At 52.3% G+C, this 16654-nt stretch overlaps 1 protein-coding gene across 11 annotated transcripts in view; it reads right to left on the bottom strand.

Annotated features, from left to right (window-relative positions):
• The window catches only part of FGFR1 (fibroblast growth factor receptor 1), a 48401-nt gene that overhangs the window by 16094 nt on the left and 15653 nt on the right, over nucleotides 1–16654 (bottom strand). For 5 of the 11 annotated variants that reach the window (XM_036011603.1, XM_036011594.1, XM_028526293.2 and 2 more), the window contains exon 2: nucleotides 651–917. The exons of 3 other annotated variants lie outside the window; for them this stretch is intronic. In XM_036011603.1, coding sequence (XP_035867496.1) covers nucleotides 651–917 — 267 coding nt within the window. Of the gene's footprint in view, nucleotides 1–650; nucleotides 921–16654 lie in introns of all 11 variants that reach the window. 3 more of the 11 variants (XM_036011600.1, XM_036011597.1, XM_036011595.1) reach the window with 1 other exon arrangement.

The raw sequence follows: 16654 nt of genomic DNA, 5'->3' as shown, positions 1-16654 counted from the left end.
ATGCTTGCGCAGGGGACGTGCCAAACATGCACCCTGAGATTCACAAATGGTGTAAGGCAAATTTCAGCCCGACTTCGTTTCGTTCTGCTTTTGTGAAAGTCACATTGTAAAAGCGTCAGATCCCCAAAGGCACAGAGCTCTAGGGTTCCCTGGCTGCCCTAACACAGCTCCAGAAGCTGAGGACAGATGTCTTCCATAAACCCTGTCGATACAGCAGTGCACCTGGATCCTTCCCCGTCACAGCAGGGACCGGCCTCACAGCATATTCTGGGCTCTAATCACTAAACCAAGTATCAAGTCCAAATGGCAAGGGAATGATGGGATGGAAGCTGGCTGAACCCTATGCAGCACCCTGGGGATCTGGGCAAGCTGTGGTGGAAAAACCAGTGTTCTACTGCCCCAAGAGCATCAGCAATCACCTCCGAGGGACACCTGGGACACCTGGGAAGCCTGGGGCCCACAGCACCTGGTCACCCCTCTGAGAGCTAAGCCACGCGGCGGGCAGGGAGCAATGTTAGTGGGCAGCAGTTTCGGAAGCAGAATGGGGGCGGATCATGGAAGGGGAGGAGGTTCACCTCCCCCTGAAACTAGCAGAGAGGACTGGAGGGGTGGATCCAGGGGGAAGGGGAGGGCAGGGCTTTGCTACCAACCTGAGACATTGACGGAGAAGTAGGTGGTGTCGCTGCCCGAGGGGCTGCTGGTCACGCAAGCGTAGAGGCCGGAGTCCGCGGGAACAGAATCCCGCACCTCCACCTCCTCCCCTGTGATGCGGGTACGGTTGCTTTCCACCAGCTGCACCCCGTCCCGCAGCCAGTTGATGCTCTGGACATCGTCCCGCAGCCGACAGCGAAGCTGCAGCAGGTCACCAGGGTGGACCAGGAAGGACTCCACTTCCACAGGGGCTCCCCAGGGCTGGGCTGCTGCCACCCACAGGGGCCAGGAAGAGGAACCAAGGGACCGGAGAGGAAGAGAAGGAAAGGGAAGGAGGGGAGAGACAAAGGGAATTATGCTAGAGGCACTGGGCTGCCACATCCCAGGGGCCACAGAGCTGGGGAGGTTGGGTCAGTGGGGAAAGGGCTGGCTACCTGGCGACCCCCATCTCTTCTCGTCTACCCCCTCCTCCAAAGGGCAAAGGAAGAAAGAGGCGAAGTTAGGAAGCAGCTGCAGCAGCATTAAGCGGTCCACATCTCATTTCCCTCCATCCTAGGGGGACAAGGCCGGCCCTCCCCAGACTTCTGTGCCCAGAGTGTCCCCTCCCCACATCCTAAGTTCATTGCCAAGAATGGCCATTTTCCAGACGAACACCCCACTTCCTTTTAGCGGGGTCAGCTTCACCCCTTTCCCGAGTACCAGGTTGAACAAACCCCACCCCTCAAAAATCCAGCCCCCCCCCCCATATTGAGAGAAGGCAATCGGTCAACCAGTCAAGTGATTGTGAGGGAGGGTCCTGGCCCCCAGTGAGCCAGATGCATAAGATGCATATGGGGGAGAGGCAGCCCCGGCAGAGGTCAGCTCAGGGGAGCCTGCAGCTAACAGGTGTCAGGCCCCAGGATTCGGAGCTTTTGCCTATATTAGGAACGGGGGCCTGCAGCTGCCACCAAGCCCACACTTGTGCTGGCAGCCTCAGCCGGTGCACACAAAGCGCTTTTCTCCTCCTGCCACTGCAGGGCTCTCCATCTCGAGCCCCCACCTTCCTTTCCTCCCTCCCCCAGCACACATGTCCAGTCTCCCTCACCTCTCTCTGCCCGAAGGCTGGGTGGGCCACAGCTCACAAGATCTGACGAGACCCCGTCCACGCCAACATGCAACACGACCGACAGCTCCACACTCGCACTTACAAGACAGCCCGAGGCTGTTACCCCTCTCCCGAGGGTCCCCCTCTTCACCAGCCGGGGGGAAACGCAGGTTCTACTTCCCTTCAGGAAGTTCCAGCATGCTCCCGGCACCTTCTGCCAAGTGTCCACCACCACCAAAAGAAAGTGCTGCTGCAGCTCGAACCCTCCACCAGGCTCAGCCTCCACGGCTCTGGGCAGCCTCGGTGCTCACCCCCGTGCACCCTCAGCGGCTCACCTGGGACTCCGCGCACACCCCCGGCCTATGGCTCTCTCTCCACTCCCACCTCCAGGTCTCAGCCCAGCTGGGACCTCTGCCTCGAAGCCCCTTCCACTGACTCCCAGTCGGGGTCGGGGGGCCCTCCCACCACACCTGCCCACTGAAGGAAAGCCCCTTTCAACTGAGTTGCGAGGGCAGGGACGTGCCATATTTACCCTTAAATCTCCAGCACTTAGTGTGGTGCCGGGCACACGAGAGCTGCCCACGAATACTGGCTGGATAATGCAGTAATGACACATGCACAGTCCCACGGTCTCCTCCTTGTCTTCCTTTCTAAATTCCCTTTCCTTCGGCACCACCTTCATTTTCTTTAAACATACTTTTTTAAAAAAAGATTTTATTTATTTTTACACAAAAGGGAAGGGTGGGAGAAAGAGGGAGAGAAACATCAATGTGTGGTCCCCTCTCCCATGCCTCCTACTGGGGGCCTGGCCTGCAACCCAGGCACGTGTCCTGACTGGGAATCGAACCAGTGACCCTTCGATTCACAGGCCGGCGCTCAATTCACACGGCACCACCTTCATTGTAAAGAACTCATCTGAAGTGCTACCCAGGTGTCTGCTGGAAACCCTGCGAATGAAGAAATGGGTGCCCTGAGAGACAGGTAGCACCAGGGTGGTTTTCTCGGTGGGGCCTCGAATGAGTCTTGGAGCCGAGACTGCAACCAACTGGGTCTATCTTAAATATTGGGTAAATATTGAGTCACCCAAAGGCGGGTGCCCCTTTAAAAGAGTCTGAAAACCACTAGGTGAGCACTCAATTTATTTTTGTGAATCGGGTCAAGAAGAATACCAACCACAAAGGTGAGCAGACCACACGACTGATTAAAAATAAGCTTTTGTGGGCCCTAAGAAAAAAGTTCTTTCCATTTTTAATGGTCTGTGGTTTTGCCAAAAGAAAGAAGAAAGGCAGTTAAGGTTTGACCCTTAAAAAGGCAGCAGACACTCCTATTGACCCAATCTCGCTTCCCTCCAGTGCCCTCACAGATCAAACATTTTGCAGCTCGTGGTGATTTGTACCAGCCGTTGGCGGAATGGTAAACTCGGTGAACTCAAATTCTTAGCCTCTGCCATCACTGCCTGTTTCGACAGGCCCCAGAGGCAAAGCGGGAGCAAGGAGGACATGGGTGCTTCCCCGGGAGGAAGCCACAAAGGGACCCTGGCCCTGCTGAGGCCAGCGCTGGCTGACTCCCAGCTTGGATCCCTTACTTCCTACTCAGCTCAACGGGACATGCAAACGAAACTCTTCTCCACGATCTACGAAAAGCCCCCAAACCTGCTTTCTGTCCTCTTTTTCTGCCCCTGCCTTGGTGAGCTGTGTGCGTTATTCCCCTGAGCGAGATCCTACACTGTGTATTGGAGAAAACCTCAAGCCCTGCTTAGTATATCCAAGGCTCCTCGCAAGCTGTCCCCACCTCCCCATGCCACCCGCCTCTCCTTCCCTTCCACTCCAGGTCTGGCTGCTCCCTGCACCGACTGCACTCTCTCCCCACACCAGAACCGACTTCTGCTCAAGCCGTCGGCCATCTCTCCGGAGCCCTCCCACCCCACCCTGCTCACAGCGCACCACCAGGGGCATCCAGAAAGCCTTCTGTTGGCGCCAGAGCCTCTCCCCTATTTTCTGCAAAACAGTTATTGTGTGAGCCACACGAAAAGCGCACTCAATTACACATCGCCTTGTGTGGTTTCTTCTGTAAATAACTTCATTGAGATATAATTCACATACTATAAAATCCACCCACTTCAAGTATACAGGAGTGGGCCAAAGCAGGTTTACAGTTATTATGGAAAATAATACAGTAATTAATAAGTAATACAAGAATAAACACTGTGTTTCATGTGCTCACAACGGTATTCCTACTTTGGCCCACCGCTGTATAATTCATTTTTTTTTTAGTACATTCCCAGTTATGCAACTACCACAATTAACTTCAGAACATGTTCTATCACCTCAAAAAAAAAAGCCTGTACCATTCGCACCATCCCCTCCCTCAGTCTGGGCAACCACTAATCTGCTTTCTCTCTGCAGATTTGCCTACACCCGACAGTCCGTGTCAGGGACATCATTCAGTGTATGGTCTTTCGTGACCAGCTTCTGTCATGTAGCGCATTTTCAAGGTTCTTCTAGGCTGCAGCATGTCTCAGTACCCCATCCCTTTTAGCAGCTCAATAATATTCCATCGCATGGAGACGCTGCATTTTATGTGTCTGTTCGTTGACTGATGGACAGCTGGTTATACTGTCAAAATGTTTCCTGGCAAAAGCGTCCATGTCTTGCCTCTCCTAAGAAACAACCAGCAACTCGGGACAGACCTGACTATTATAATTTCCCCACCACAGCGCCTAACAACATCAGAAATGCAGAAAACACTCAGTGGGTCTGGAACTGAATGTAGCATGTGGCCAAGGCCAGTTTGCAGAGGAAGCAAACAGCTGGCCTACGGCCACTGGGTTACAGTGGACGTTTTCACGGCTCGCAGTGCTCCCGGACGTCCAAGTCTCCCTTTACAAAGCAGGGATAATGCCACTTTCTTCCAGGAGGTGACGGAAAGGTCACCAACTGCGTACTGGTGTACCAGGCCCTGCCCACCTGTGTCACCGCCCTGAACTCCAGGCCTGACCTGAGGGAGCCCCTGTGTGTGGTGGCGAGGTGAGACCATTACCTCTCACTGGCAGCCTGCGGCAATCACGTCCCTGCTCTCCCTTCTCTTTTGGTCGTCACCCTGCCCCCGTGTCGGCCCCCACTGGCAAGGCCCTGGCATCTGTGGCTCCTGGCCTCCGAGCTGGCCTTTCTCTGGTCAAGACCAATGGTCCCAGGCTACGCCTGTTACGTATTAGCTAGCAGGAACGGAGCTAACCGACACCTTTCCTGGGCTGGCCCTAGAACACGAAGGAAAGAAGGCCAGCTGATGGCTCGGCCGCGTGAAGCCAACCATTCCAACTCGGAGAGAGCCTGGCTCGGGGGAGCGGGGGCACGGCTGTGGGAGTGGGAGCAGGAGGGCGCCGGGCATCTGGGTTCCCTGGCGACCCCGTTCGCAGGCCGAAGATGTTCGGCGGGAGTCAAGTGACAGCGGCCGTTCACTCTCACAGGCTCGAGGTGCCCTGTGTTCACAGTGCAGCGTGGAAGAAAAGGCACATTGTGCTTCGACGCCCACGGCACAGAGTCCCTGTTCCTTCCCGGGGAGCGGGGAGTCAAGGGTTGGGGCTGGACTGGCCGGTCCTCAGAGGACGAGGGCGGGCAGTGCCTCAGGGGACTCTCGGGAAACGGGAGAACCGAAACTCCTGCTTGGCAGCCCGAGTGTGAGCCCGGGGAGGCCTCTGCTGCTGAGGCTGTCTCCTGGGGCAGTGCGGACGGCAGGGGGACTGCGGGAGGCTGTGCGGGCGGACGGGTGCCCCTTCACGGAGCCCCCCCTCCATGTCCCTTTCCCTTCCTACTTTCCCCCCAGACACCATGGCTTTGTCACCCCAACAAGCCAACAGGATGCAGCATCTTGCTTATAGCGGGACCAGCCAGAAACCTGCCACAGTCACCTGGCAGGCAGTTCTGCCCTGGGCACATCAGAGCACATCCAAGTTTTTTCTGTTCTTTTTTTTTTTTTTTTAAGATTTTATTTATTTATTTTTAGAGAGGGGGGAAAGGAAGGGAGAGAGGGAGAGAAATGTCAATGTGTGGTTGCCTCTCGTATGTCCCTAACTGGGGACCTGCCCTGCAACCCAGCTCTGACTGGGAATCGAACCAGCAACCTTTCGGTTCTCAAGCCAGCACACAGCCCACAGAGCCACACCAGCCAGGGTCAAGTTCTTGATGCTCTATCTCTGTGTCTTCTGCCAGCCACGGGCATCATGTGGGGTCGGGGAATGAAGCCCTGAGCGGGCCCAAACCCACACAAATCTTCTGTTCTTGTGAGACGATGAGACCCCAACTCCCCCAAATCCAAGAAGATGAGGCACTTTCCTCAACAGAGCTGTCATTAGGTGCGTCTGTGAGTTCTCGTGCAAGGAGACAAAACAGAGCAGGCAAAGGAACAGCAGACCTATGTCCGGCCCTGCCCAGGGTGACTGGATTTACATCACACCTTGATCTGTATAAAGCACGCTGTACTGCAACCTGAGACAACTGAAGAGTGTGAGAGCCCGGTACGGGACCTGAGGTCGCAGAACTGAAGGTGTCGGTGTTCAGAGCAGACGGCAGTGTTCCCGGCAGAGGCTGGATGTAGTGGTAAGGAGAGGGGCAAGTGAGTGAGAATTTAGGTTGGGAGTGAGGGGAGCAGAAAAGATAAGGGGCTTATGAGCTGGGCGGAGAGTGGGCCTTGGGATGAGGCTGAGGGGGACAAGAGGTCAGACTCTCTGGCCTGTGTGGGACGGAAGGTTCACAGTGGGAAACAGTTTAAAATAAACAACAACAACAAACCCCACTAAAGAAGAAGTCCCAGGGAGCACATTTCTCTGCAGAGACTATGAATGCAGGCCATTCATGCCACATGGACAAATACACCTGGACGTGTATTTTGAAATGCCACTTCGTCAGCCCTGGTCCCGTAACAGCCAGTTTGCTGTGACAGGCATCCACCCCCCGAACCCCCCACTTAACGGTGAACCCAGTGACAGATAACAATATATCTGCATAGACTTTGCAATTCAGCATGCGCCTTCCCATATATCGTCTGGGGATGCTTAAACAACTCTTTACAATGGTAATACTCATATTGGCCAATAATGTACGGCACGCTTACTAGCTCCCATACATGGCGATGGCTTGTCACACGGACAGACGATCGCTGAATCCACACAGGGACCCTGCGGCAGCGGCGCTCCCTGTGCGGAGCCCAGTTCTCATCCAGTCCTCCGAGCCCGGTGAGGCAGACTCTATTATTATCCTCCTCCACACAGCGGACACTGAGGCTCGAAGAGGTCTGGTTGGTGTCCAAGACACCTAGCTGGGCCACCAGCTAGTGGCCAAGCGGAGATTCACACCCAGGTGGCCTGGCTCTCCAGAACCCACACAAATCCGGGTCCCAGGTCTACCGCCTGTACCTCCACGGCGTCTTTTGCCATCCTTGACTGCAGTCAAGTGACTGAAACCCCTTCTGTCTAATGGCACCAGTGTCCCCCACCACCTTCACATGTGGGTTTCTCAAGTCGGTAGCTTTGGCTTTCTCCCTGCTTTCTCATCTCCTCAAGGTCCTCAGCCCCACGACTACGACCTGAGCGCTCAGCGCTTTTAACTGTAAGGGCACTTTCCCATCCCTGCTCATCCACCCTTTAAAGTTGAGCAGACGTGACTGTGCACACCTGGCAGGTAAGAAGTTGTGGGGAGAGGAAGGGCGTTTTGATAGCGGCAGGCTCGGGACTAGTAACACTGGCCTATTTCGGTGTGGCACTTGATACTCCGCAAGGCCTGTTCATTCATGCTCGTGTTACTCCTGTTCATTCCCATCCAAACCTGAGAAAATGGGGGGTGAGGGGCCTCTCTGGCAGTCATAGAACAGGGGTTGGCATTGGTTCTAGATGCAGGTCCTGGGCCCCTCCACGGCATCTAAATCCTCATGCAGCGCACAGGACAGTAGGGTGACCCACTCAGGTTCTTACAGCTCTGCCTGGGCCACAGGTTGACAGCACAACCCCTCCCTCCCTCTGTGTCCCTGGCTCAATTGTGGATCAGTCACCTGACACCTTGCCACGTCCCAAGCCCCTCACCCTTGATTACAGTTTACAGCTGAGTTGATGACCTCTGATGACCCCTGCCTGACTCCATTGAGAAGATTAAGAACATTAAGCAAAGGGGCTCATCAACCGTCCCCTGGGGCCAGCTCTCCTGGTCACACATCCTCAGGCTGTCGGCTCTCCAGCCCCGACCCCCCCACCCCACCCCCACCATAGGCACTGCATCCCATCCCCTCACACTCCCCAGAGCCTGTTCCCTCCCCCTGCAGAATCTGGAGCTTCTCAGCCTCAGCTGTCCAGTCTCCGGCCCCACCTCTTCAGCCAAGCCAGCACCCTCACTGCCCCCTCTCTTCTGCTTTCTCCCACCCGAAGGACTCTGCTTCTACGACAATCTCTCCTCCTATCGCTGCATCATGTTCCCAAGGCTCCCCCAGCTACGTTCTTCCTCTATTTGTAATGTGACTTACACACTCTCACGGCTTTATCTCACACTTACTCATGCTGCGTGGCTGTGGGCTGCTCCTAGGGCCGCGTACGCCTTATCGGCGTACCCTCTCGGGCAGGAGCGTGTCACCTCTGTGTCCCAGTCCACCCGCGCAGGGCTTGAGCAACCAGCTCTCAGCAAAATCTAGGCCTGATGTCTCAGGGTCAAAATTTCCGCTGTCTCTACGAAATCCTGTTGACTTTGGATTTCTGTGTTAAGAAACTTAGCGGGGAACGCCACGCTCTTCAGTGACATGGGGGAACTGGTGGTCCCGGAATGTTTACAGTCTTGGCACAAACTCCCCAGAGATAAATGAGGGGGCAATTGTGGGTGGGGGAGGAACTCGGGGTGGCTTTGAAAGCAAACTTAAAAGGAACACAGAAGAGCCCAGCAGGGCTCTGGGAGCCCGCTGCAAAGGTTTTTTATTACGTTATTTTGGCTTTGAAATGGAACTGAAAACTTACTTGAGTCTGACAGGCCAAGCCAGAGGAGGGAGCGTACTGAATCCTGGGGAACAACTATCATCTCACAAGGTTTGGGGTACAGAGAGGAAGCCCCCAAGATGCGTGATGCCCCAAGCTCTCGATGTCCCCGGTCCGGGGAAAGCTGCGGACACGGGGAATCTAGGCGTGTGCGGGAGGGAGACAGGAACCCCAATCAATTAGCAGCATCGGACACCCTGGTCCCGCAGCATTCGCCAGTCCCTCGACCCAGGGGATTTGAAGTGTAGGGCTTTTTTTTTTTTAAATAGAAAAAGGGGAAAAAAATTAGAAGGACCATTCTGCATGCAAATGGGCCACAGCCAGAAGAGCCCATTAAAATGTAAAAACTCCACATTGAGCCCAACAAAACTGTGCAAACTGCTGTGTTTGCCAGAGAGGCAGCAATGCAGCTCCCCACAAAGGAGCCGAGGAACAATGGCGGGCTGAATGGCCTCCGCCAGCAGGTCCCCTCGCGCGTTGCCATGGGGACCCCACCAGGGCTTACTAAAGGTATTTCCTGAGGAGAAAGGCAGTGCACACAGGCCCGGGCAGCCCGGCTAATCCTGACAGGAAGCCATCGCCATTCAGCAGCCCAGGGGCTTGGGGCCGGAGTTTTATTTTGTTTTTATTAAAAAAAAAAAAAAAAGATTTCAGTCTTTTGTGCGTCCCACCTCATCACTGTAATTTAGTGCAGAACCACCTGCACGGGCCAAAGCTGTGGCCCGGGGCCCTGCGCCCACCCCATGACCCCCAAATACAGCTCCCCAGCCGTCATCAGGCAGGAGGAGGCCCAGGCGTGCAGACCGAAAGGACCCGGGGCCCCTGAGAGCTTCTCGGGAGCCTTCGCACAGACGTTGTGTGGGGTCACCGGTTGAAGTCCCTGTGCTGGGCTCTACCTGACGCCTGCTTCATACCTTCACGCCCCACCTCTCCCCACCTCCCACTGCGGGGAGCGCTCACGCAAGGGACCAGGCCTGTAATTAAGTGATTAACAAAGGAATGTGCCCAGGAGTTGTTTTAAAAGACATTTCCCTTCTTCCTTTCTCCCCGGCAAAAGCTCTCACCCTAACTGTTCCCTGACATGCTGCGGATGGAGCCGGAAAAAAACACAACCCCCACTCCCCAAAACCCCTCTTGCACATCCATTTCCCAGAAGGGTTTCCAGTACGTGATGTTTCTTTCCCTTCTTCCCAGGAGGACGTCGCTCCGGGAAGAGGCAAGTTCACCGGAGACGTGCAGGAGGCGGTCAGCCCGCTGGCCCAGGAACAGCAAAGGTGGATGCCCTGCGGCTAGGGGAAGGGGGCCTGAGCTCACAGTTCCTAGAAGTTTGTGTCACCGGTTCACATTTGGCACCAGGGGAATCCGGCCTCGGCGTATTCAGGGAACAAAGCCAACAAAACAGCTGGTGGTGGAGACAGCAACTCCTGCGTGACAACTGCCCCCCTAGGACACAGTTTAGGGTGAATTAACATTTCCTGAGCAAACTTCTATGTGGAAGGAGCCCTCCCCAAGCAAAACAAAAACGAAGGGGGCGCTACTCGCTCACTGTGATTTGAACCCAGGTCTGCATGTTTGCATCTAGCCCTCCCTCCAGAACATGTACTGGCCCTGGCATTTACATGGAATCACAGAGGGGAAAGCTGGTGGTTCTGGAGGCATTGAAACTGGACACCTGCAAGCTTCTAGGGCCACACTGGAGGGTCCAGGTTTGGGAAAAGAAGCTAGAGCGCCCCTGTTCAACAATGGAAAACACCCCCCAAAGAACCCCAAACCCAATAAGGACCACTCGAATAGGCTTAAATTTAGGGGATCTAGATGTGCAGGATGGGAGTCTTCTCCTGCCTTTACTAAAAATCATGTCCTCAATTCAAATCAAAAACTGGCCAACTGTCACAACACAGAAGTAAAAACATGTTCCACTAAGTTGTAAGGGAAAAGCTGGACAACTAGGGGAGAGAGAGAGAGAGAGAGAGAGAGAGAGAGAGAGAGAGTGTGTGTGTGTGTGTGTAGGGGTCCCGCTGCTAGAAGGGGAGTGCAGACCCGCCCACCACTGGCCAGGCGCCCAGGCCTCCCAGCCATGTGTCTGCAGCTGCGACCTGTCATGCACTTCCTGGTCTGGGTTCTGTAATGGAAAGATCATTAAGCGTGGGGGAGGGAGGAGAGTGAGATGAATCGATGACGAAAAGGTAACCCTGCAGCTCGAAGTCCGCTGTGCTCTAACCTTAAAGTCCGGTCAGGTTCCTTAAGGAAAAGGAGTGCACTGCCCTCCCCCCACTTCACCCCCTACTAGGGCCTCGCCCAGCAGAGCTGGTTTGGGGAAGGAAACACCCCTAGCAGCTGGGCAGGAAGAAGTTGCTGCTCCTTAAACTTGCTGATGAATTATTAGAGGACTCAGCTGCTTCAGAATTTGCCTTTTGACCACTGCCCCCCACCCCCTGCAAACCAAAATGGGTGCTTGGGCACACAATTCACGAGGGTTCTCAGCACCCCAAGGTGCCTGCCATCTTCCCTTCCTGGCGAATCCCATCAGTGCCACGGGGGTCTAGTCACGGAACTCTGTGTAAGGAGGGTCACTGTCCACTGCAGTGGCCAAAGGAAGGGGCTCTGCATAATTTTTTCTTTCCAGAGTTAAAGAGATGCTCCTTATTTTTTACACCCTGAGAATAAAGGCAGTAAACATCCTTTTAAAATAAAAGAAATAAACATCCTTTTAAAACACCCGGGTAGGGGTGTGGAATGGCAGTTGCCAGGGGCTGGGGAAGGGGACAATGGGCAATTAGTGGACAGAGAGAGCTTTGGTTGGGAAGGTGAGCAAGTGATGAAGGAGGACGACAGTGACAGCCGCACGACGTGACGTGCTCACGCCACAGAACCACACACTTAAAATAGGTGAAAATGGTCGCCCTGGCCAGTGAGGCTCAGTTGGTGGGAATGTCATCCCATAACCAAAGGGCTGTGGGTTTGATTCCTGGTCAGGGCACATGCCTTACATGCAGGTCTGATCCCCTCGGGGCATGCACAGGAGGCAACGTATTGATGCTTCTCTCTCACAGCAGTGTTCTTCTCTCTCTCCCTTCATCTCTACCTTCCTTTCTCTCTAAAGGCAATGAAAAAATGTCCTCAGATGAACATTAAATAAATTTTTTAATGGTGGAAGTGGCCCTGGCTGGCGTGGCTCAGTGGATCAAGTGCTGGCCTGTGAACCAAAGGGTCGCCAGTTCCATTCCCAGTCAAGGTACATGCCTGGGTTGTGGGCCAGATGCTAGTAGAGTGTGTATGAGAGGCAACCACACATAGATGTTTCTCTCCCTCTCTTCCCCTCTCTCTAAAAATAAATAAATAAAATCTTAAAAAATATTCCTAGGTATTTTAAAAAAAATGGTGAAAATGGTCAATTTTGTTATATACATTTTATCACAATAAAAATGGTATGGTAGCAGACAGTGTTGGTTTTTTAAAGAGGTTCTTACTGGGTAAAATAAGCCGTCAACCCTATGTAGGTTCCTGAGTATCGACTGGCCCATGAAGTCGAACACCCTGGGGTCACTGGTCTGCTCCACAGATGTGCAGGATGGCAAGGACCTAGGGGGTCCACCACCATGCTACACATTCATTCCCCTTCTCTCTCTCCTTCACACCACGGAGGTGGAGCATTTATTACTCCTGTGCTTTCAGAAATTAAAAGAACACATTTTAGGGATCTTTCTACCTGAGATGGCATGGCTGCGTGGTAGACACCAGGTAGCAGCAGCAGGACCAAAGGCTTGTGGGGGAGTCAGGGCCAATGTCTCCACTGGGGGCTCCTTTGCTCACACAACCTGGGCGACCTTGCATAATTAGGATCCTGGGGGAGAGACACCTACTCCGAGCAATGCCAACATTCCAGATGTCCTAAGGGATGCGAATGAGAGCCCAGTTTGAACTTCGTGTAAAAATCACTTAGTCTCAAAGTCTGCTTGAGCCACAGGTGGTTCTAACCGGCTGGGTGCAGCACAAAGGGCATCTGAGTAGGAATCACTCAGATGACTGGCCCTACCACTAACCGTGTGACCCCGGGCAAGTCACCCCCCACCCCCCGGCTCAGGCCTCAGTTTCCTCAGCTGTGAAATGGGAGGGCGGACTGACTTGGCCAGCTCCAGCTCTAACCAATATTCCAAGTTTCAGCTGGGCCTTTGCAGTTGTGCATGACTCACTGTTATCCCCTTCTGCTCCCAAGCAGTGCCAAGCTCCCTCTGGGGTGAAAGGAGCCAAGAGGGGTCTCTGTTTTGGTCACAGAGATCCAGACATCAGTGACCTTCAGTCGCTGTTTCTCTTTGTTTCTTTTCTCTGGCCCCTTCTCACCAGGAGAAGCCTCAGACCGGAGGACGCAGAGTAGTCAACAGGCTGTGACTGGTGAACACTGGAGCCCAGTTATTCGAGAAAGATTTATTTCACTGAGAACTGGCACGGTCAATAAATTTAAAAACGGATCGGGAGTCTGAGGGTAGCGAAGGGCAGACACAAAAGGAAGGCCGCTTCCAAACGCAGTCTTCAGGCAGTAACACAGTCCTGATTGCCCAAGTAACGTCGATAACGACTTTGAATGCCGAAGGGGGAACTTCATTCAGTAGTTAGTCCAAGAACCTGACTCTTCTAAGGCTCAAAAGATAATTCCTAAAACCTAAGGAAAATAAACCTTAATTCCAAACGTAAACTCTGAAGTTTGACAATAAAAGAGCAGGGATTTCTGAATGCAATCAGACTCTTTCTAATCGGCTGGAGAGTTGATCAGCATTCCACAGGCGGTGATAATTGACTTAAAGCCCCAGCAAGGCGGATGGAAGCGGTCCAGAAGAGGGTCTCCTACCTTCCAAGGAAAGCTTTAGACCACCTTCCCACTCCCTGTCCTTCCTCCCTCCTCAACACACCCAGGCACCCTTCCCATCTCCCTATTTTTGTCTTTCTCTTCCTAGACTCTCAGACACGACCCCTTCCTCTCCTCTGAACTCTCCCAGCTCAGAGCTCCAAGTATTGGTATCAGACAGACCTGAGTCTGCACTCTAGCTTCATCATTTATTTGCTGTTTAACCTTGGCAGGCTTTTGTTTGAGCGACTTCTCTGGGTTAGTTTCTTAAACTGTTAAATGGAAATAATACCTACCTTATAGACTTTTTTTTTTGGTGGTGGTGGTGGGGCATTCATTGATATGGGAGACTCTCAAAGTGTGGTTTCTGGGTGGGCAACCCACGCATCCTCTGGGAACTTGTAAGAACCACCAAGCCCGGGACCTGGAGCTCCGGGAGGGAACGCGGCGGTGGGTTTTAACAAGCCCGTCCGCTGACCTCCATGCAGTGAAGACCCAAGAGCCGCTGCATTTGATGGCATGGGCTCCGTGTGCCGTGGCAATAACTACTTATCACCTATTTTCCTTACCTTCCTACGGAAAAGGATTACATTAAAACTAGAAAGTTTACGTGCCTTTTGAAAAAGAAAACAAATGCCCTTGTGGCTGTGTGCTCGCTGGGTGCATTTCCTTACTGAAGAAGCATTAAACCTCTGCCTTCACGGCTTGTGTCACGCACGCATGCACACGCACACGCACACACACACCCCACCAAAGCCCACAAACGGTGGCCCGTTTGTCCTTTCACTTGAGGGAAGAGGCCCTCTTTTCTGTCTTCACATGTTCTCATAACCTGGCTGCAAGTCCTTATTTGATGGAGTCTTTGGATGACACCACTTAAATGAGTCACTTATTGTATCTGCGCCGGTCTTGTAAGAGTCACGCTGGCCGGGGCTGGGCCTGAACCATGGTGAGGCTGGGGGGAGGGATGGCATTTGTTCTGGGCCTCCCATGCAGGAGGGGTCTCCAAGACTCTTGGTGTTTTTCCCCCCAAAGGTCACACAGACAGTTACAGAAAAGAACTGGAAGAGATATTTACCAAACAACTTTCAATAAATGTATGTTTTATTCCTGGGGCAAACTTCAGATAGTATACCCCAAATTATTATGTATTTCTTAAATCCTGCAATTATCCATGACTAGCCCAACTACCTTGTAATATAATTTTTAAAACATTAATTTTGTTAACTGTAAACATGAAGAAAAATGGAATTTCAGGATCCTGCCCCCACCCCTCTTACATTTCTTTCTGTTTTCAAAATATAGATACTGGTAGCCTCAAAACAGTGCTGAGGGTCTGCCTCTCTGAACCTCCATCCATCAGACACCGTGGGACCACAGCCGTTGTACAAGTAGCTCTGGCTGGTGTGGCTTGGTGGATTGCCTGCTGCTTTGATTCCCAGTCAGGGCACAGGCCTGGGTTGCAGGCCAGGTCCCCAGTGGGGGACACATGAGAGGCAACCACACATTGATGTTTCTCTCCCTCGCTCTCTTTCTCCCTTCCTTCCCCTCTGTCTAAAAGTAAACAAATAAATAATCTTAAAAAAAAAAAAAGCAATCTAAGTGGCCTCTGTGTCCTGGCAATCCTACCACATTCTAGAATAAGTGCGACCTGCCAGGAAAACACAGGTGTACCATCTGACGCTTTGAGGACCTCTGACCCTAGACCTTCTCCATGTAAGAGTTCTTGGCTACAGTGGAAAAGGCGGCCTCAATGGGGTTTTTGTTCAGTTGCTTATTCTAGGCTAGGAAACTCCTCTCCTTAGGACAGCTCACAGACCTGTGGCAGATGCATCGCTTCGAAGTGAAGAGCAGCATGTCACACAAGAAAGGGCGCAAGGCAAGCATCAGCAGCAGTCCGTACCCCGGTCACACAGATGTACTTACCACCCCGGAAAGGGAAGTGAGCTACAGGGCACTGACCTAGCAATGTTTGAGCTGAAACATCAGCTGGTCCAGCTTGTGCGGAACCCAGTCTATGTGGGGACATGGTACGATGAATGGGAAAGAGCTCCACTGGAACCAGATCCAGCTGAGTCTGAATCTCAGTTCCACCTTCGCACCGACTGTATCACCCTCAACAAGGTACCTAACTTCCTGAACTTCAGTTGCGTCCTTCGATTATGGGGATAAACCGATGGCCATGGGATTGGTGTCAAGATACAAAAAAGTAAAGCAGGCAGAGTGTGAAGATACCATACAGAGTATTTATTAATCATTACTGTAAAAGACCTTTACCGGTATGACCTTTCTGAGGCAATCTGGCACTACTATGTAACCAACAGTTTCAGAATGTAAGTGTCCTTGGACACGTGGACAAGTTTTAGCTGTAAAAGTCTGTTCGCTCAAGTTCAAACTATTGAAAAGAACCTGAATACCCAGCAGTGGAGGACTGGCTAAGTCAATAGACTCTACACACCTACACAATGGAATACTACATGGCTATTAAGCATGATGAAAAAATTTTCTCTGCAATAAATACGTGCTTAGGTTACAAATAAGTATATACCATACACAACCCATTTTTTGAAAGTTATATTTGTATAAATACAAGAAAAAGAGTCTAAAGCAATAGTCATAGCAGTGATTATTTTGGAATGATGGGAATATGAGGTTTTCTTTTCTTTCTTTACAAATCTGTATTTTCTAAATTTTCTCTGATGGACCTAGATCACATGTCAAAATGTCCATGTTTTAAAAGAGCAATAAAAATCTTCTTTCTGATTGCACAGAACTTGGCTCTAGCGGGGGGAACAGCCAAGTGCTAAAAACTACATATAATGCACGGCAGGGTATAAAAGAGTGCTAGACTGAAAACTTAAACAGAACCAGGCAGGGAAAGGGAATGATTAGTGTGGAGACAAAGGAAGGCTCCACTGAGGGATGGCCCTAAGCTATGCCTTAAACTGACCCAAGCTAAACCTTAAGCTAAGAATAGGAATCCAACCCCCAAGAAAAAAGGGAAAGGACTGAAGGATAGGGATGGTCATTCCCAACTGAGGGACCAGGATGAACAATGATTAGATAGGAA

Source organism: Phyllostomus discolor, chromosome 11 (genome assembly GCF_004126475.2).
Source record: "Phyllostomus discolor isolate MPI-MPIP mPhyDis1 chromosome 11, mPhyDis1.pri.v3, whole genome shotgun sequence".
In the NCBI taxonomy this organism is placed as follows: Eukaryota; Metazoa; Chordata; class Mammalia; order Chiroptera; family Phyllostomidae; genus Phyllostomus; species Phyllostomus discolor.
This window is presented reverse-complemented; position numbering and strand designations above follow the sequence as displayed.